We start from the raw sequence: 22,571 nt of genomic DNA on the forward strand, positions 1-22,571 counted from the left end.
ATCTCAATCATTTTAGTATGTAAATCTTTAAATACTGTATTTTAAGTACTGCACAGTATTATTTTACATTTTGTTGTGTTTTCTTTAAACTTCTTCTTCTTTGAAATTCTAGAAGCTGAATTTTCTGATAGACAAGATTTTAATTAGTAAGTTCGTGCCCTTTAATGTTGTCTCTTGTTGTTGTCTCACAATTAAATAACCAATCACATGACTGGTTAAGTGGATAATTCACAACAGTGTCTGGAAGGTGATGGAAAGAAGCAGGGCCCCTTTCCACTGCCTCTACATATTAGAAGCCAAGCTAACCAGATGGAAAATTAATATTCTTATTCAAATGAAAACTGCCTGACAGTAAAGCCTGAGGGAAAACACCGGAACAAACTTTATCAAGAAAGTAGTCATGTCGAACCTTTCGGGGCTTTTTAAGTCTACTTATAGTGTAAAAAAAAAGAAGAATAAAGTTTAAAAACACACATCTTAGTGTCATCACTGACACTCTCACAGTGACTTCACCCATCCATTAAAATAGAAGAAAATATGGCACCATTCAGACAAGAGATGACCTCAGCTGGCGTGGGGTTTGACAGAAACCTCTGACTGAGGCGGCATGGCGCCATTTAGGGGTGCCGGCTTGTTACCAAAGTTCCAGTCCACGGGGTTAAGCAGCTGCATGGTCTTCTTGTGCGTCCAGATGGGGTTGATGATGAACGTGAGCAGAGCGAGGCCAGTGAAGAAAAGCAGAAGCTGGGGCAGGGCCACGTGGGCGCTAAGCTCTCTCCAGTTGGTCAAGGCTACCCACCACATGTAGTAGGTGAGCACCATGCGACAGTGGAACGTGTGGATCATCACCCACTGGTTGGCTCTCCAAAACAGGGTGCGTGACCAGCCAGCCTGTCAGGGAGGAAGAGGAAGATTGACACCAATGTCTTGCTTTTTACCATTTTACAATAATATCACAATAAACATCTTTGTAACTTTGTGTGTACTCGAGTCAAATCTGCAGGTAGAAGGAAAGTTCAGACTCAATGATGCATTTATAGAACTTCCTCTTTCTAAGAATGCAAACTTTATCTGTTGAATAATAAAGGTGCACAAGACCAAAGAGGAACTGAAACCTGGTTGCACTTTCAGTAATGTTTACGATAGCTGACAAATCTGTAAGAAAATGATAAACAGCTATCAGCACGAGATGCAACTAGAGCCCTTGGTTCACTGCACAAACCGAACATCATTGGGTAACTGTAAGCGCTGCTCGAATGTGATGAAGGAAGGAAACCATGAGTAAGATATGTATAGAGCAGAGATTACAGATATTTTAACTCATCACAAGGACATTTTAGGACGCCTACCTTCAGTAAGATCCAGGATATACAGGTGAATGGCGTGCTCATCTCCAAGAGCAGCGTGACCATCGGCAGGAAGTGGCCCAGGGAATCCCACACCACCGCCCCTGCATATCCCGACAGGGCGAAGAAATGGTGCGTCGCCAGCGGGAGGTCAAACGACCGAAATACCACACTGGAGGAGTGAAGTGCTACATTCTCAAACACAAAGAAACCTGTGGCTGTGAGCACAGTGAACCACGACCAGTCCTCCTGTCCCTGCACTCGGTCTCTGGTTAACTCAGATTCCTCGGTCAGGGCCCGGAGACCTGCTAGGGAGCTCTGGATGCCAAACACTGCCCGAGTTGCTGCGAGGTTCCAGAAAACCTTCTCCTTAGCGAGCAGGGAGTTGTAGGTGCGGGACACAGTCACAGACAGGAGGTGGGAGATGAGGAATACTGCTGCATAGAATGCAAAGCCCAGGCAAATGAGATGGAGTCGGTAGTCCCAGGAGAAATATTCTGCACTGGGCTGGGGAGGAGGGCTGGCCTGCTGCACCGGATCCATGGTGTCTCAGGGAGGTGAGGTGAGGGGAGGCTCAGCTGCAGGTGGGGCTGTAAGCAGGGCCTGGTAGATGCATGGTGTGTGGGTCACCTACAAAAGCTGCAGAGGAAAAGACAGGCAGCACATCATCCACTAAACACCGATGACACACACGACTATCGCCATTAGTCACCCGTTCAATTCTGTACACGACTTTTCCCAACTTTTGTAGGACCTTTAGCCTGGACCTCAAACACTTCTCCTGTTGTAACGCGGTTTAAAAACAAGATAGCCAGTTCGATAGTGAATAAAAAGCTTCGTTTTATGCATTTAAGCTTTCACAGTCAAGTTCTTAAAGAACACGATGAGTCAAAAGGAACCTCAACCCACAGTAACTGTTGTAAAGTAAGCACAAAAACAACCCCGACGACGAAATGTGGAGCAGACAAACAAAGCAGACAAACACTAGGGAGTGTAAAGCAGCGGCTACTATTACTCATAAACTGGTGAACATCCTCGTCACACATACCGCAGTGAAGTGTTTCCACTGAACACGGTGTCCCGGTGCCATTAGTGAAGGCTACAACAGGAACAATTCACATCATACGACTTCAATTTGGTCATATGACCTGCAAACCGGAAGTGACGCCCACTTTAAACCTCCGGACATCCCATTGGTCAACGCCGCTCTGCGCTGTGGCAGCAGCCCATCCTATTGGTTATTTCCCAGATGATGTAGCCTGGTTAGTAAACCAACCTCACAGTTAATGTAGTTGTTTTGCCTTGTAAGGAAATGTGTATGGTATGAGGGAAATATACTATTATATGTGTTACATATATTAAAGTTGTATTCATCTACATATTGCACAAATATGATTATATAGAGCTGTTTTAATACAATGTAAATATAAATGTTTTAATAGATATGGAAGGGATACTAATTTATCATTTAATTTGATTTTTATAGTATATGTGGTTACATGCTTACCCCTACATGCACTGGGAAGAAGGGTGATAAGCAAGGTGCACCCTGGGCAGGTCGCCATAGTGATAACACACATTCACACAGACAGATAATAACAGAACCGTTGGAGGAAATCCACAGAGACACGAGAACAACACGCAGACTCCACACAACCCAGGTCCTTCCTGCTGTGATGTGATAGGGCTTGGGGTTTGACTTGATTCCCCATCTTAGCCGCACAACCTCTTCCCACACCATGCAGCATCTGGACTGCAGGAGCTGCTATACCAGTGAGACTAGGATACTGAGGTACTACTCAGGTGTGCTAGTCAGTTATAGCATTTCACTTCCACAACAGCAATAATCAGGGTTATATGTTCATAAGGTTTCACAGTCTTTCAAGCCGCTGAATATCTATATCTATCTATAAGTCTTGACGACATCGCTCACTGGTGGTAGTCAGAACTGATGAAACCTCTTGGATGAATAGTAAAAAGTCTTCAAGAGAGTCAGCTGTTGTGTTTGATGTACCATTTTGGATAAATTACATCATTTTAGATCAATTTTAGTCGTTTTTGTTAATAAAGGAAGAAAGGTGTACTGAGGAATCTGTAATATCTGTTAATTTAACAAGTCATGAATTTCTTTCTTTGTCCAACAGGGGGTAATCTTGCCCTGTATATGTGATTGTATAAGAGAGGGCAAGAGGTTTAAGTTGAGCTCATTGACAATATGTATAGGGTTCTATAAGAGTAGAGTATAGAGTTCTATAGATCTTTGGGTATAACCCCTAACCCTAGTTTTTGAATAGCTAATAGCTTAAGTTTTTTATGATATCTCCAAAAAAATTCACATCAACCCAAACAGGACAATGCATTGTCCTCATGCATTGTAGCAATCACATTCTTACATTGAGAGGGTTATGGTTAATGGATATCATTCTTAAAATGGGTATTTAGGACACAGAAAAAAGCTGCAGTGAAAGAAAATCTGCATTAAAATTAATGTTCGACATTTGTCTATTACACCAAATAGGGCAATGCTGCCAGTAAAATCAGCATAGCTACAGTGCATGAAATGTGCTGTTGTTTTGTTTTGGACCTGGAGAATAATGGAGAATAACATTGCAGTAGCATGTATGCTAAACCTGTTATTATGATCATGAAACATATTCTATTATCAAAAACAAACAATTTTCATGTCAACATGTCTTGATCTACAACCATTTACCATATTTTGTATATGCATCTTCTCTGAGAATTCCTCTTGGACAAACATCATGTCAGATTTTAATCTCTGTAGTGTGTCTTTATCCAAATAAAATGTCTTTGAACAATATTGTTTTTGATTTGAAGGATCGGATATGAATACTTACAATGATAACTGTTATGTGAATTTAAAATTTGGATCTGTTTTAAGGGATCACAGTCAAAGTGAACTTACTCAGTTTTGGTGACTCTATGAAATATTAAGTGATATATATTTTTTAAATTTCTTATTAAGTGTTACTATAGTCTACCAATGATAAAATGCCAGATCGCTGGTGAGTGTCCTGACTCACAAGAACAGTAAAAGTTAAATGCACCATTTCTTTGACAGATGATTCAGAGCTACGCCTTCAACTTTATCTCATTGCTATTTTGGTTAGCAGCCTGCATACAGACATAAAATGCATGAAATAGCAAGAACAGTTTAGTAAATTCCACCTGCGAGCTAAAATGCTACCACTGGGAATAACGTTGTAATTAGGACAGCATTGAATGACTGTATAATCTAGTTTGGTAGCTGACAATATGAAATAAAATCTCTCTTAAATATCAATTCATAATAGTCTGCTAATATTAATATTTGGCATCAATAATTGGCACAGTAGTAATCAGAATCAGAATCAGAAATACTTTCTTTATCCCCGGAGGGAAATTGGTTTAGAGAGTATTACTAAGTCTGCAGTTTGATTTTTCAAAGTAAAAAGGAGCCACACAGACAAAACTTTTCCAAACTTTTTCTCCAAAAATTTAATTGCAGAACTATTTACACTGGATGACCTCAGCAATGATCAAACTACTCAAAGAGGCAAAATCTTTCAATAGCTCAGCTAGGAAAGAATGGACGAAAATGCATATGTTGTTGCAAACTACTAAAATAATCAAAAAAATAACCCAATGATACGGTAACTTGCTCTGAAATAACACATTGAGAAATGCATATGTGATTGACTTAAATAAATACATAACACATCAGTGGGACAGTGTCAAAATCTTAAACCAAAAAATTAAATAAATAAGTCTACATTCAGAATCAGTATTTCGCATGCCGTCATATCAGCTTATAAAATAACCATAACAAAGTAAAAATGACAACAAAACATGAGCAAATGCAGAAAATAGTTATGTTTCAATGAAGCATATATTATATATTTATATATCTATATATATTTCTTTACAAATAATGAATATTTGGCATTATATTCATCCTCACTATAGATATGATATACAAGAGATGAAAATAGTTTTAGCTAAACAACTACCTTTTTAATTTTATCTAGTAATTATAGAGTGGTTTCACATTCCAAGTTCAAGGAAGTGTTGTATCAGTCTATCTCAGTGAGGCTGACGCTCTTTCCACAGCATGGTTACGAAAAAGTCCCCTTGAAATATTTCACATGATGGATTCTAGAGTTAAAAGCAGATAGACAGTCGTACCAGAAGTGAGGCCACAGATGTCGAGACGCGAGCTGACGTGATGTAAATATGTGACTGGAAATGGGAAAAGGTAGGCGATGGCAGGAATGGTTTGCTTACGTGAAGTTGATGGAGATTTGGCTGTGCAGAGTAATGATTTTACAGTATGCTGGATAGGTCAAAAAGATGGCACTTGTAGTTAATTGCTGCCCTCATGACATTTAATGTGACACTGGTGCAATGTTCTGCCCTTGGGGTTTGCACAAAGGTTTGGTGGGTGACTGTTAAATTCACCATATTTTTTTTCAAAACTGAATAATTACCACAGTTACTTTCAGACAAGTGAGGAATCCTCCAATGCTCACAGCACATGCACACCACACAAGTGTACGTCTGCCAAAGCAATCCAACATAAAACACCCACTGAAATAAGTTTCAACAAGAACACTGTGTAAGGAGGCCCTCACAGCTGTTCGTCTATGAGCCTGTTTAAACCTTAATGGACAACAAATGTGTGAAAAGGTAAAAAATAAATATTTTTCATAGACGTAAAATGATTCTTACTTGGCGACAAACTCGACCCAGCTTTTATATTAAGATATTTTATTCATAGTTTAGAAAATGGCTCTGAGAGACTCTTATAGGAGAATCAAGACATTTTTTCAGTTCTAGCTCTCCAACGAAATGTATGATTTCTGCAAGCTTTGAAGCCCATTTCTTACCTCTAACTGTAGCTGTAAATTGACTAAAGTCTATGTCTCTATTGCACAAATCCTTTTCAACATTTTCTGCTCCCACGTGACTTCTGTAACTGATTCCACTGTTCTATTTAAAATTATCCGTTCATGGTTTAACTCAGAAAACGGTCTCATTGCAATTATGCAAATCATGCCTCTTGGGGAAGCAAAAGATGAGTCTTAAAAGTGTACCAAGGTAGTATATAGGATACACTTTTTTTTCCACAGCCCTGATCAATTTGCATAAGGGAGAAACTCCTGTTGTTCCAGTGAAACTAGCCCAGCACAGACTGATAGAAATATGTGTAGTGCTGATGCTTAAGTTCTACAGTATAGGCCACTATTCAGCAATACATTTATCAACACAAGCTTTGAAGGGCCTTGGAGGCTGTTTGCTTGATCTCACCAAGGACCCAAAATCTTACATAAGCTGCTTTGCTTAGTCAAAGGCAGGCTAAAAAATACCCAGCACAGCGCCTAGCGATTCTCACAGAACAGCCTTCCAGCTACACAACAGCATACAACACCAGCAGTTTGGGGCTCAGTGCGGAGCTCTCGTCTCCTCTAAGCCAGCATATGTCAGGCCGAGTCTGTCTCTCTCCCGTCTGCCTGCCACTGTGGCAACAGCAGGGGAACGTCTCTGCTCTGCCAACTGCCTGGCATCACACGCCCAGACGCTTTCCAGAAACCCACTGTCGTACTCTTAAAGGTCTCTGCCTCTGCAATGAAAAAAATGCAGAATTATAGATGGGTGATTTTAAAGAAATGTGTAATCTAACACTTGGCTGGGGGCTATTAAAAGCCCGATCTGTAATTGAAGTATGGCACTGCATGTTTGAACTGACTTTGGTTATTTGTCAGACTGAATATACTTCTTAGCTCTCTGAAATTTAATGTCTAAGCTCTCTGCCTTGTATTGTATTTGATAAAAATGCAACAGTAAATTATATGCTATGCTGTGGTATCTAAAATATGTTCCAATAAAGTGCTGATGACATAGGGACAACATGTGTCTGTGTGTGTGTGTGTATCTGTGTGTGAAAGAGAGATGCAGGTCAGGCCACAGTTGGGTAGTAATAGGGAAATCAAGTCACACTGACCCCAGATTCACCCTCTCTTTTCTGAATATGTCAGCACTGTGCTACAAAAACAAGATGCACACACAAAACACACATACACAAAATATTCAATTCCAGAGAAATGTACTTTGTTGTTACTGCTATATGACAAATCTCCCTGGACCTACCCATAACAAATACTGGCACAATCACTTAACCAAAAATTTCAAGTCATAAAAATAGATTATTTTTAAGTGATGTATCAATCAGCTGACAGCACACTGTGTTGCATTGATTGTTTGTCTAGTACTGTATTTGTTAAATAAAAAGCAGCACCATTTAGTTGGTTGATTATCCAAAGATTTTACCAATAGACTTAAGTCTTTAGGTCAGTGATTTGAATATAACATTGGCAATACAATGAGGACTGATGTTCAAGATATTGGCACTGAAGTCTGACAACAAAGAGCAGCAGAATTTTGTCTTTTGCTCAAGATGAGTTTACCTTCATGAGCAATCTAATTATAACCACCTGGAAGTAAATTCTATGACCAATGGAGACTTGTATCCAAGCCTCCATAACTTTAAGTTTTTTAGTTTCACGTAACATTCAGTACCATGATTGGGCTGCACCAGCTATTCGTAAATCCAGTTTTTATGTAAAGTCCTTCCTAAATTATTTGTATAGAAGTTTAAACTAGAGATTTACTAAATCAGGTTACACAAAACACTTTTTAAAAAATGACTTAGCTAGTAAGCATTAGGCAATTTAAATTACAAATATGTGTTTGAGAGTTAGCATTATTCATGCAGTTCACAATGGTAACTAACTTACTAACTTACACATTTAGTCATTTAGCCTGTGTTACATTAGCATATCGTTATTCTGATCAAGTGTCAGGTGATATGTCAGCCATATACAATATTAACTCTATCACTCCTCAATCTAAACAGGTCATATATTAGCAAGCTAATTTTAGTTGTGTCAGTTGGTTGAGTTAACTAGGTTGCAGTTACACCTGGCATTTAGTGTGCGTACGTACAACAACTACAGCACAGAAATAGTTTGTGTGATCAACCAATTTTAATTTATTGATCTCTAGTTATTAGTAGGCTAAGTTTGAAGTTACGAAGAGCTGGTGCAATTGGTACATCTGAACACTGTGATGGGAATCAAAGGCAAATGATAATATTGAGCTAACACATCATATTTTGACAAAATATCACACAGTGGTCTGCATAGCCACAGACAGTTAATACCCTATTCCTCATGTATTTCCTTTCAGCAAGAAAGTTTTAGTTATTTGGGATTTGCTGCTTGCATCCCCCTGGATTGCCTATGCCCCAATTTTGTTTCATTATTTTCCAGCCTTTCCTAGAGGGAGTGAATGTAGTTATGATACTGCTTCCAGCAACGCATAACTTTTCAAGAAATATGAAGATTACAAGCTATTTCTTGGACTAAAGAAACTAGTATGCAGATATTTTGTTTTTGTTTTGGCAGTTTTTCTATCACTCCTCATTAACTGTGGCTGAGGGCGCTACTTGAAAGGGCCTGAGAGAAGTATATTAGATGAAAACACAGCAGTGTGATTTTGCATGTGTGATCAAGCCACTGTGTGGATGCAACAAACCTAGATTTGCCAATAGCAATTGAGAGGGCAGGCAAGCAAGACATGAGGGAAAAAAGATATACACGATGAATATTCTTCCCGCTCACAATTCAAAAATACAACAGTACTATTGTGAACTTGGGTATGTACATTTCCCTTGGAAATAGAGAGAATTGTAATAAGTGCATAAGTGCATTTGTCTACACATTTTGATCTAAGGAGTTACACAAACCTTGTCATTTTTTTCTACTGCATTGACATAATGAAAATGTTGGCACAAGACTTGCATGTTTTCAGCTTCAAGTAAATGTCAATATTTGAAAGTTGGAACAGGAACATGAGATATATAGGGAAGTTGTTTGAAATGTGCATGTTAATGAGCTGACAGATGTCATTCTTCCACCAATCCAGACCAAGAAAAATGTTTGACTACAACCAGATTGGGTAGAAAGCTGCATTTTTCAACACTGACCAGTCCAGAGCTTATAAGGGCTGCCTGAATAACCTTGAATGGGTGATCAGTGCCACATGCACATAGTTGAGGTATTTCAAGCATTGGCACTTTTAAAAGTTTTAAACTCACAACAATTTGTGATATTTAGCTTGTAATTAACATTTACTCCAAAAAAGACCAGAGAAACAAAAAGTATAATCATAATGTCACCTTAAATTATTGAAAAATACTGAAGGGTTACTAACTTTGACCATATTTGAACAACTTGAAATAAATATAATTTTTCTCTCATTTACTCTTTTTAGCTCAGAGGCCTGGTTGCTGGTAGGTTTTCAAAGCTGCACTTTTTAAATGGCACTTTGCAAATGCTGAAAAACTACAGACGTACCCATCCAGGACATTGGATGAGAGAGCTTGTAGGCTGGGTATCATGATCACCAGCAAACCAAGGAGAAACCCAACCGACCCATGTCAGACATACATTTCTGCTAACACTTATTCTGGCAATGGGAGAAGAGGCTTGGCACATCCTACAGACCAATGGTGTTGGCGATGGGCACTGAGGATGGCTATTGAGATCAGACAACAGATGGATAAAGGAAGAGTAGAGAGAATAGTAGTCTAGAAAAAAGGCTAGTTTTAAAGTTGTTTTAATGTGGGAGCAGGGAGACGTGTCGGCCCCGGACCCTATTTTCTCAAAGTCTAGTCTGAGCCTCAGGAATATAGATCTCAATGCTGTCTGCTCGCTCCGAGGCTGAGTTCTGCCGGAAGGAGGCTGCCCGCTTGGCGGCCATGAGCCGCCGACGGGCCTCCTGCCGGTGCCTGTCTGGGAGGTCCAGGGATTTCTCCCTCGTTATCACACTCTTCTGTCGAACTGTCTTCTTTGGTACGGGAGCTGGTGGCTTTAGGAAGAAGAGAGAATAATTAAGTGTAATAATTATACAAAATACATGCAACCAAAAAAGCAGTGACATATGATGTCTAATGTCTTTGTTTAGTACCAAGGCGATCCCTCACCTTCTTCTCTGGGCTGTCTATGGGCCTCCAGTTGTTGTTCTTGATCTGCTGCAGCTGGTCAAACTTCACGGTGACGTCGTCGATGGAGAGCTGCAGTAGGTCCCAGAACCCAGCCAGGTCCTGAGAGGTGGGCCGCGGCATGGCACTGGGGTCCTACGAGGGACGCAGGTGGAAGGAGTTACAATAAAGGTAATATTAATGTCTGTGGTGACTACTTACTGTACTTCAGCTTAGATCCACTAGATGTCCTTATCAGACTCAAAACAGACATGAATACGAGTTTGAGGGATTTTGGCTGAAATGACTGATAACTTGTTATAGAGAACAATCCTGTCTTATTTCCATGAATGAGCTCAGAAATAATAGCTGCCTTTGTCAGTTCAGTCCTTTTCATCACTTCCTGACATGAAAGAAACATCAGCTTGAGGAGCGCCTCATTGTCTCTGTAACTGGCCCCGCAGTTGCTGCAGGTTTTAATGAGTCATGCGATTCTGTGGTAATACTTGATGTTAATAATAGAATTTTGAGGTCATATCAAATGTATGAATCCATAAATACATCTTTTTTTCCATTAATTTTGTCTCCCCTGGCCACATGTTCATTGTTTATAAGACAAACATTCATGGATACGAACAGAGATGCATGAAAAGAAAACACATGAGCTGTTTTGTTACTATAATACACGCAGAAACGCAGACAGCAAATGTTAAGCGTGATGACTCAGTAAAAATACATGAACTATGACACACATACCGTATGTTACCAAGTAGCTCTCTCAAGGAAACAAAGTTTATGAGACACATGGTCAACACAATGTTTAGAAAACCGTAATAATGGCGTGAAACTTTGTAGTCCAAAACATTTGCTGTGGAAAACAAGGTCAGTGATTCACATTATATTCTAAAACAAAGATTGCAACTATTAATATCTCAACATTTAATATTAAATCTGCGCAATCTTTGCTTTGTGTTTAATCTGTGTGTGGCTGTAACATGACAAAAAAACGCTGATTTGTGGAAATGATCTTGAACTGAATGTGTGCCTATCATTAATCATAATTACAGATTTGAATTTAATTTCACTTTTAATTATCAAAAGTCTAGTGCAGAAATTCAATCAGAAATTGGTTCTCTGAGCAGAAAACAACTGGTCTATAGTATAATACCTTTGTGGAAGACAGTGTTGTCTCAACAATGGCCTCGTCATACAAGGAGCTCCATACACACCACAATTTATTCAGGACCATTTTTATACAACATGATGCTAATAATATCAAGGTAATGGGTTTCTTTTCTGTATGGACTATGGACATTTAAGAGACAATGTTGAATACATGAATGAGAGCACTTTTTCCACTATAATTAAGAAAATGACCACTGGGGAAACTGTTAAACTATTAAAAGTCCAGTGCAGAAATTCAATTAGAAATTGGTTCTCTAGAGCGCACAATAGCTCAACTGGTAGAGCGCACGCCCCATATAGAGTCCTTACCACAGCGGCCCGGGTTTGATTCCAACCTGCGGCCCTATGCTGCATGTCGCCCGCCCCGTCTCTCCTTTCCTGTCTATCTTCACCATTTTTACACAACAAGGTGCTAATAATATCAAGGTCATGGGTTTCCTTACTGTATGCACTATGGACGTTTAAGACGCAATGTTGAATACTTGAATGGAAGCACTTTTCTAGCACTATAATTAAGAAAATGAGCACTGGGGAAACTGTTCATTACAAAGGTTTTCATGTGTTCCAGATAAATGTTAAGAAAACCTGTCAGACCTCTGTGGACTTGGAGTCTGCAGGCCCATGTCCTCCTTTCCATTATCTCTTCCAATTCACATATTGTATGATGTTCTTGCACAAAATGCTGTGGTTATAAATGAAACTAATTGTACTTGAGTTTGAGTCAACCTGCTGTTTCAGATTTCTTCCAGTCTGTCTCAGAATGCAGCAGAATCAGCAACTTAAGCTGCATCAGATCCTGGATTTCAGAAATCGCAGACCTACTTGAACAATACATGTGATGGGATGTGTCGACTCAATAACCCCAGAGACATTCCCACACTTACACTCTAAATCTTGTGACATTTAGATTAGGTGGCTGGTGAAGAGTGCTGCTGTTGGATGGTCCAATAGATTTACAATATGTTGGCAGCGCCTGGTATTCTCTATGCTACAGTCGTGGGTGATTCGTTACATAATTTACATAAATGATAACCGTTTGCAGTGGTTCTTTCTGCATTGGAATGTGGCATTATGCCCTGCCACATGTTTTAAGAAGAAATATATCATTTTCACTTTAAACACAACAAAATCTTAAGGCATCACAAAAAACAAGCTCAAAATTTGAATGAAAAGCAAACATTATATTCGGTTCTTTCCTTAAATTACAGTCCATCAGATGACTTTAGCCAAATTGGATCAGTTTTTTAAAATTGTGCCAGTGATACAGAGATTTAAGTTTACAGTAACCTTATTTTACTGGATGGGTATTTTTTTTTAAATCTCATATGACATGACTCAAATCCTCTAAATTTGCATAATATTCCAATAGAGAGTAGTAAGTTTTGCTTTGATATTTGTAAAGTATTATGAGATTAGTATAATGCTCTTTTGTACAGCAAAAGAATGTATCCAAATTACTCCACATTTCAAATATCACTGTATCCATCATGTAAGGTAAGCTGTGAACAGAACACACTTCTGCTATCTGTAATTACAGAGGGAGTGCCACAGCACTTCATCAGCTTTATTCTGACCCTTGAACTTGTGATGTTCTGCAAACTGTCTCAGAAGTCTTATGGCTTCAACTATCTCGAGCTGGCAGATTTAGGAGGAGTCAGTGAGTTTTAAGCCTCAGCTGTGTCAGTGTTTGCTTTTAATCCTGGAGCTCCTCCCAGAGAAGTGCTCCATGCACACTGTTTGTCTCTCTTTTAGAGCATTTTTAAGTCAAGTTTTATGAAAGTTGATCCATGAGGTAGAGAGAAGCAGATTGATTAGCACAATTAGACATATCTTTAAGCTTCTAATTTGTGGGCATTTATTTCACCAAGTGTGAAGTGAATATTGTTCCATTCTTCATGTGGAGAAATGCTGTAGGTTTTTCGAATAAAAATGTTGAGTAAACTTGCATGACACGGTGTCCTTCAGTGGGACAAAGTAATACTTGACTTGATCTAAAAATCTGGTTCACAGTATCTAATCCCTGTGCAACTCCCACTCCCCCTGAATTAGCGGTTTCTGCTGCACATTGCAAAAAACAGCAACACTATGTCTCATAACTCCGCACCAACTTCATTTGAGATATTGGGTACTTGGCTCAGATCAATAAAATGAGTTGTGAACAGTGCAAGAAAAATATGAGGCAGAAATCCCTGACCCTGTGTGTGTTCCTGCACTGGATGAGCAATAGAACGGCTGGTGTCTGGATATTTAGATCTGTATGAACCCAGGTTTGGCTCAGGCTTCTGTTCTTCTCTTCTCAGGACAAAGTTGCATCACTGAACACACACCCATCCACGCTTGTGTACTGTTCATTTGAAAACATTCAGGTCACATATAAATGTGCTGGATAGGTATTGATTCTCAGTGTTGTAGCTTTCCACAATCAATGATATTCAGGGAGCTTTGATTCAGTTAGTTAGTGCCGGCTAAATCATTAAATGTGTGCATTGAAGGTTCGAGAACAAAGGTTGTGAGAACACATAAAGGAGTGTCGAACTGTTTCTAATGATAAAAGTTAATTTCACCGCGCAGCCTGTGTATGCTTTGTGCACTACACAGCAGCATCATACTCATTTGATGTTTTTGAGCATATAGGAACACGCTGAATAGAGTCTCATGATTTAAATTCTGATCTGGAGCTACAAAAGTGGAGCTGAGCAACATGTGATATGAATGTTAAGTTTGTCTGTGTTGCCATAAGAAAATTTGACTTTCCTACTAAGACTGAGAAATGATTTATATACTGCAATATGACAAAAGTGTATAATATATTGGTTTGAATAATGAAAATGGCAGCTGGTCTATTTCTCCCACCTTTATTCCTTTGTAAACTTCTTTCCACTGTTTTCTTTTTGGTGTATGTTTTGCCGCTCATGGGTAATCATACACAAATTATGCATGCTGCATTAAGACTTACTGTCCCTAATTGTCAGTGAATGTCATGGATAGTGTTAGCATGAAGGACAATGAAAAATGTAGTTAGGAGGACGAATTGATTCAGAAAAATCTTAGAACACACACACATACACACAGACACACACGCACACACACACACACACACACACACACCCCTTTCTTTGAAAGGGTTCTTACCAGGTTTTGCTGACACAGCCAGTAGAATTGCTGGAATTTCTGAGACATGAGCAGCTGAGCGCTTCCCACTGCACTCCGGATTTTACCTAGGACTGAAACACACATAGAATATCAAATACAACACATACAGTAGAGTACCACACATTCAGTGCAGTGCATTAAAAAAATGTCATCGTTCAATCTGCCTGCACAAAAGGAGCTTTCAGCATAACACTCACTTTCCTCTGACAGGTCATTCTCTTCAGCTTCTGCCTCCATCTCCTTACACCAGCCCTCAATCCTCTTGGTCTCCGTGTGGAGCAGTTGCATGAACCAGCTCCCGTCCCTCCTCAGGGAGGGGGATGCCCTGCCCGACTCGCCTGATGAGGCCGTGTTCTCCCGTGGGGAAGGGGGTTCCAGCTGCCAAGTGTTCTCGCTGGTGGTCTCCCTGGGGCTGGGGGGTTCAGCAGGGGTACGGTAATCCTCACGGTAGCTGAAGAGCCCCTGGGTACGTACGGTTCGCACTGCCCCGTACTGGGTGGGCGTGCTGGGCTCTGAGTGACGCTGGAACCCCCCGCCGAACTGCAGGCCCTTGTCCTCCATGATGGGGAAGCCCTCCAACTCCATGTCAGCCTGCACAGCTGCAGTCACACTGTTTGAGCGTTTGAACCTGCCCTGTCTGAAGTAGAAAGACACAAATACACACACACACACACAGGCCAAATAAGGGCAGAGACAATGGGACTATTGTTCATAATAGTGAAAGCAAATATTGAAGATTGAGGTTTTTTCTAATGAGCTTAAAATCCCAGAGCTATTATCTTACCCTTTCTTGTTGTCCTCCACCTGGATCCCAACAGAGTGGTACTCCCGCAAGCCTTTGCTTTCAGATTCAGAGTCCGTGGCTGCTTCCACCTAATGCGAAGAAATGATACAAACCAAAAATGCTTCTCATTATGTGAGCTACCATTCCCCGGTGCTTCTGGGTTTATTGGTTTGGGACTGGACGGAACACCTTAACTGTACACGGCCTGTCAGAAAGTAAACATTGTATGATTTATGGAGGCAGCAAAGGCAACAAGACTGAGGAGGTTTCCTGCAGAGCATTTTAGGTTTCTATGGAAATTAATCTGAAAAATTAAGGCAGATGTGCTGTATGTTACATTACACACCATATAATGTCTTACAAAAGTTAATTTTAGGTATAAATGTTCATGGCTGACTAAATGTTTTGTAATCTTTAGAATATTTTGTCGGCTTAATAAACTGTTACAGTGCTACAGTGCTGTGTTGTCATGTGATACAAATTCAGGTCATATGATATATCACATCAAATATACAGTACAATAAGCAAGAAAAGGAAGGTATGGGCTTTTATGTTCTACAGTTCTTTTTTATTATGAAACAGTTTTGCCCCAGTAGGCAGAACTCCATTAGGTTAAAGCTGCTAATCAATATGTTTATATGAACAATAGGTCAAATGACAATGTGTAATGGGAAGGGGCACACTTACAAGGGTAATTCCAACCCCACATAAAATTATCACCTGACTCTGCAGTTGCCCTCAGCTTTATGGAAATTTGAGCTAATTTCAGCTCATTGTTTTGGATTTATAGCCCACAGCTTTACGGTTTTGGTTCACTCACACCACTTTAATTAGCATCCTTTCTGAACATAGGCAGTGTTTTAAGTGATAAAGCTCTGATACACCCTCTGTTCACTACCTGTCCAACACTATTATGAGGCAGACAAAGTTAGCAACTAGCCGGCTCACATAGTACCAGCATTTAGCTGCTATAGAGCCAGTTAATTCTTCTCAGAAACTGGTTTAGACCAAACAAAAGCTAAAAGGAGTGTGAATATTGGACTTACATTCATCAGGTGACAGAAACAGATAACAACTTTTGTTTGCAACTTGTTGCACCACCCCCAAATAGCTAAAAAAAATCTGTTTAGTTATTCACTTCCTATTCCATAAGTAACACATCTGGCAAAATCACCAAGACAAATCCTTCTTACTTAACGTAAGGTCAGGTACTTTGGACTGCTCTTTCTCATGTATTTACAGCAGTGTGACCAACGTTACACAGTGACAGATAGGGCAACATTAGTGGACATTATGGGATGTGAAGGAAGAATGAGTGATGGTGATCCTGTCTGCCCCTGCATGGCTGCGATCCTGATCCAGCCACCCAGGCTCAGAGACTCTTTATCGCTGCCTGCACCACTCCCTGGAGACCCATGTTTTACTGGCTTTATGGAAACCCTGTCAGTACTCACCAGTTTTGCTACGCTTTTCCATCTGTCACTTATTCGTTGTTTCTCCAATTGCTCATCTCCTTCTCGTTTAATTTCTTTGCTTTCTCTTCTCTCTTTGTCTAGCATTCACAATTTCCTGCTGGCTTACTGTCACAATCTTTTTCTTTCTTTTGCTATCTTAAGCCTTTCTTTGTCTTTTTTTGTCATTTCAGTATTTCTTCTTCAGTGCCCACTGAGCCGTTTTTTTTCCACTGGAACTGTACCAGAAATGGTCTGCAAATCAAAAGTTTGATGGTACAGACTGGCCAGAGAGAGATGTACGGTCGCTGTGCAATGCTTTATGTGGCTTATGTACGGAGCCCCTAAAGGCCCGTAAGGTGATATTTTTTATCTTGTGCAAACAAGATAATTATCTTGTGCACACAAGTTATTAACGTTATTATCTTGAGCAAACAAGATAATAACTTTTATCAGTTACCTTTTTTGCACCTCTTTCTCTTTATTTCCTGTCCTATAAGTATAGTATCCATTATTCTTTTATTCTTCTTCTTATAGTTACATGATTTTTAATAAATACACCTGCAATTTACTATTAGACAACCATATACTATAAAATCACCCATAATCTCATCTGTCTAAATTAATTCATATATAATTTATATATTATGGGATGACTGTAGTAGTAGTATGACTATAGGGTGATTTTACAGTATGTGGTTGTCTGAAAGACAAATTTCTGTAATACCAGGAATATCATCCTTGTCTTTTCCACCAAAATGATTGCAAGAGCCATCCAGAAATGTCCCTATGAGGTCTTTAGAGCGTCTGACATTCATAAATCTTCAGCTCAATGTAGCATCATGACTATGAGAGTGAGTAAAAGGCAATGGTTCAAAATAACGCTTCCTCTGTTGTGAGGAAATGTCAACCCTACCTTTGGTGTAGAGTGGTCAGTATTAAAGCTGGGGAATGACATTTTTGGAGAGCCATTTTATATTCTGTCAGGCCGTTTGGGAGACGCTGTTAGCAGGGAGGTAATGAGTGTGGAGCAGCTTGCCGAGGTGACCTCCATTACTTTGTGTTAGAAGCAGAGCAAAGTCCACCTCATGAAAAGAGAATGAGTTTCATGTCTGTGATGCATGAGGACTGAAGGAAGACAAAACATCCAGGAGGCTGTGAGATTTATGTCCAATAGGCTTGCCTACCCTGACGATGTTTCTTGGTATACGTACATAGAGATACGCCGGTGTGCACACACACTTGTATAAGCACGCACACACACACACACACACACACACACACACACACACTGCATTAGTAATTACAGTCACAACGTCAGCACAGGTGTGGAAACTGTGAGCATCAGCATAAAGTTGAACCACAGTGCCTTTCATCCAAAACACACAAACACCACCTGGTGACTTTTCCCAGCCGATGACTACGTTTGAGGTTAAAAGCTTTGACTTCCTCTTCATGCAACCTCATTATGGCTCCAATTAAAACTATTTTTGTAAATAAATCAATCTGTACTTTAGAACACAAACATGTCTTCGCTCCTGGGTAGCAAAAGGTTATCTAAGGTGGCAATAAAGTGGTCCTTAAGGACTACAGGAAGTCAAGAAAACACCACGTCCACAAGGTCAAAGATCAAAGATTGAAAATATTCTGACCTCCTCTAAGATAGGGCTGAAAGGAAATGGCAAATCAATACAGAGTAAAGCTAATTCAGGTTAATTATACTTACAATAGTAGATGTAGCAGAGTGATTGGCCATGATACAATGTCCATACGTTTGAGGCTGTCTGAATTATTGATAAATCATTATTTGCCAAGTCCCAAGACATTATTGTCATCATCTCACGACAATAAAGTGTTGCACCAGGGACTCTCTTATTTTGTGGTTTATTGAGTGAGCAATGCATTTATATGGAGTGGTTGTCTCTTCCTCTGGAATTCAACAACTGCTCACAAACTCAACTAACTCAAATCTAATTTAAATAACAATAAACTATAACTCTGAATTAGTAACAGAATATATATTTTTTTGTTTTAAGAAAACTTCAAGAGAAATTCTAGTGCTTAGTTAAATAAAGCACTACATTTTATTTTCCAACATGAAGGTTGAAATGTGCTTTTCAAGCCTTCCCCATACTGCAGGGAGTACAATTCTAGCGTAGAATGACTAAATTGTTGTTGCTCTAAATGTAATAAAAAATTAAATGTATTGGGTATAAATTTTCTATTTTGTGTGGCTCGCTCTGACCCACTTTGTTTGTTTCCAGTTTACCATAACTCATGAGAATAAGACTCAACAACCAACTTTCTCCAGAACAACTGACCCCACCTTACAATGCTCTGGTAGTCAGACATTTAAAGTGTTGGTGGGTTGATGTTGGTGTGTTGGATTGCATCTCTACATTTCCCTCTTGGATGTTTCTGTGAATGTAAACCTTTACTAGACCTGCACTGACAACGGAAAGTGCTTATGGACTTATGGACACACATCACTGGAGTCAATTTGAAAGCCAGTATAATTTTTACATACATTTATTTGTTCTCTGGCGACTCCTTCCTAAATTCACCCTTGCTTTCTTCTCAACAGTTCCTGCTCTTTCTGCTCTACACTTCTCTCATCCACACTCGATTTGCTCTATATTCCCCCTCTGTTGGTAATGAATTAGCCAAATCAGAGTTACATGTGTGTTGATTTGAAAAGATGATGCCCCCTATTGAGTGTCACCCAGTATGAAGTTTGGTGAAGCATGACAATGAGGTTTTAATATTGCAGTTCTGCTATTTAAAATTAGCACTCATTACTGTGTGTAATGTGCTCTGATCATGCCTGGATGACTGACCTTGACTACCAGGAAACAGAAACTGTAAGTACTGTATCAAGTACATAAATGAGTCAGGGACTGAACACTTTGGGGGCAGAGTGAGCAAATGAATGAATGCAGAATAAATTAGTGTTCTGCATGTGGGAGGGTGAATCACTGTGTTTACATGAGGTAGGAAATTAATGTAAGCTGGTTACTGCCAAACCTGCATTTACATTCATCTAATTTATCCCCTAACACCTACTATATTTGTCAAACAAGGCTGGAATTTACTTGTATTAGTGATTACTGTTGGTGGCTCAGATAGAGACTATCCTGATAAAGACTCTATAGTCTGTTTAGCTGAGACAACAAACGTATTTAAAGGACTAGTGTGTAAGAGTAAGTGGGATCTAGAGGTGAAGTTGCAGATTGCGACTAAGTGAATACCGCTCACGTCTGAATTACGTTTGATGACATGGGAATGAGAATGGGTTGTGAAATGTGTAGGAGAAACTACGGTAACCACAAAACTCCCTTCTAGGCTACAGTAGAGACATGGCAGGCTCCATGGAAGGCCACCAGCAGCGTCTGTAGATAAAAACAGCTCATTCTAAGGTAAAAAAAACACAACAATTTCCATATTCAGATGATTATAAACTAATGAAAACATACCTATGAATATCATATTCGATTTATGGCAATAGATGCTAATAAATGTTACACACTGGACCTTTAAACATATCTATTTTGGTTCAGAGTTGAGATTTTAGTTGCACAAATTTAGGAATGAATAAGTTGATTATTTGATTTATTTAGAGGGCCATAGTGCAAATGCAACTTAAAGTTTAAATCTAGTGATCAATAAAGGGGGCCTTTAAAATATCACCAAGCCATAAAATGCAGATATCTAAGGTGTGAAAATATCTCTAGGGCCGGTAATGTTTGACTGTTTTGCACACACACACACACACACACACACTCGGAAACTGCACTACTAACAGTCTGTAATGGAGATTCCAGGATAGTCCAGATTGACTAATTGAGTAATAATTTTTGAAAAATGAAATGAAGTCTGAAATTTAATGGAATCTTCCCATATGCACACATGTACACCAATCAGTCATAACTTTATGAGCACTGACAGGTGAGGTGAATAACTGATTATCTCGTTATCATGGTACTTGGACATTTTGCCCTCAAAGTTGATGTGTTAGAAGCAGGAAAAATTGGCAGCATAAGGATTTTAGCCAAATCATGATGGCTAGAAGACTGCATCAGAGCATCTGCAAACTGCAGCTCTTGTGGGGTACCGCCCAACAGACGAGCTACTGTAGCTCACATTGATGAAAAAGTTAATGCTGGTTGTGATAGAAAGTTGTCAGAACACACAGTGCATCACAGTTTGTTGTGTGTGGGGCTGTATAACATTATGACCACCAGGATGTCCAGGTGGTCATAATGTTATGGCTGATCTGTATAAAAACCCTGTTAGAAATATATGTGTATTATTTGTGACCAGGAGTTTATTCTGCAGGCATTTGCTTTGGTAAGCAGGTTTCTCTTAATCCCTCACCTTAATTAAGGAAATTACATTCCTTGTTTACATGAAGTTTTATGATTATGTTTCGTGTTCCTGCAGAAAGCCGACAGAAACCAGGTTACTTTAACACAACAAATGTAGGATAAATTATAGTGCATAGTTTTAATGGGCTGCTAGAACTCATGCGTTGGAGGCTGTTTTTAATTGCTCCCATTTACACATTACAGTGGAATGTAATGTCTGGGCAAAACTTGCTGCTGGTTATTCTCTTGGAGTTTGGATGTGATACAATGTAGCGAGTGTAGCCGGGATCAATTGACTTTGAAGGGATCATTTATTTGCTGGCTGACTCCACGATGGCAACCTCTGACAGTCAGTGACTTCAGTGTAATTTAGGTGTACCGATCTCCAGCCAAAGGGCTTTCTTAATATCACCTGAAAAAACCCACAGCAATTACCCTTTAAGGTGTGCTTGACTTATTTTTACAAGAAACTTGAACAGCACCCAACGACATTCAAACACCTCCAGAATGAGATTAATGAAGTGGTCTGCTATTTTTTTCTTCTTCAAATATTTGAAAGGTTGTCAAGTTCAGCTTTGCCCTAGACTTTGCAAATTGGACAGTCAGCAGACAAGAGAGTGAGTTTGTGAATTTATGGATTTATGTGTGGGAAAGAGAATAAAAATTGAGTAAATGGCATAAAATACTAAATAGATGGGGGAAAGACTAATGGAAGAAAGTAAATGTGGACCAGGGGGTAATGATGATACAGAGGAGTTGAAAGCTGAATATTATGAACCAAGATTACTGCTCCCTACGCACAGAACAAGAGAAAATACCGACAACGACTTTCAAATTCTCAAAGTCCTCAGTGACTTTGATATTCTGCTGTGATAAAACTCTATAAATGGATATGAGGTGATGTGGTGTGAGCTGCCACACAGCCTTCACTCTTTGTTCTGCAGCAGACCTGCAACCTTTCGACTGCAACTGGAGATCGACAACACCAGAACCTCAGCCAGTGTCAGAGAATGGGGCCAACAAATCCACGATAAGATCACACAGAGTAGGAGGTGGGGAGAGACAAGGAAAGAAAAAAGAAGAAGGCAGAGAAAGAGAGAGAAGGAGAGAAGGAGCCTGAAGACTGTGAGACTGGAGCGAAAGAGGAATGATACAGTAAGTGGAGAGGGAGTGAATGAACCATGGCGTGAACTACCATTCACTAAAACCTGCTCCAGCACGAGTTGAATCTTAATTGATGGATTGCGG

General features: G+C 39.6%; 2 protein-coding genes across 2 annotated transcripts in view; both read right to left on the minus strand.

Annotated features, from left to right (window-relative positions):
- Positions 1–6: 6 nt before the first annotated feature.
- On the minus strand, positions 7–2,528 carry cln8 (CLN8 transmembrane ER and ERGIC protein). Its single transcript, XM_035673866.1, has 3 exons — positions 2,395–2,528; positions 1,350–1,985; positions 7–891 (listed from the first exon to the last, which is right to left on the minus strand). The coding sequence occupies exons 2-3, from the start codon at positions 1,887–1,889 to the stop codon at positions 565–567; spliced, it is 867 nt and encodes a 288-aa protein (XP_035529759.1). The 5' UTR covers positions 1,890–1,985; positions 2,395–2,528; the 3' UTR covers positions 7–564.
- Positions 2,529–4,864: 2,336 nt separating this feature from the next.
- The window catches only part of dlgap2a (discs, large (Drosophila) homolog-associated protein 2a), a 52,002-nt gene continuing 34,295 nt past the window's right edge, over positions 4,865–22,571 (minus strand). The window contains exons 6-10 of the mRNA XM_035673867.1: positions 15,509–15,597; positions 14,922–15,361; positions 14,704–14,795; positions 10,390–10,542; positions 4,865–10,274 (exon numbers count right to left, since the gene is read on the minus strand). Of these exons, the coding sequence (XP_035529760.1) occupies positions 10,068–10,274; positions 10,390–10,542; positions 14,704–14,795; positions 14,922–15,361; positions 15,509–15,597 (981 nt within the window). The 3' untranslated portion in view covers positions 4,865–10,067. The remainder of the gene's footprint in view (positions 10,275–10,389; positions 10,543–14,703; positions 14,796–14,921; positions 15,362–15,508; positions 15,598–22,571) is intronic.

The sequence above is a fragment of the Morone saxatilis genome, unplaced genomic scaffold, assembly GCF_004916995.1.
Source record: "Morone saxatilis isolate NCDOM2014 unplaced genomic scaffold, NCSU_SB_2.0 Contig3, whole genome shotgun sequence".
Lineage (NCBI taxonomy): Eukaryota > Metazoa > Chordata > Actinopteri > Moronidae > Morone > Morone saxatilis.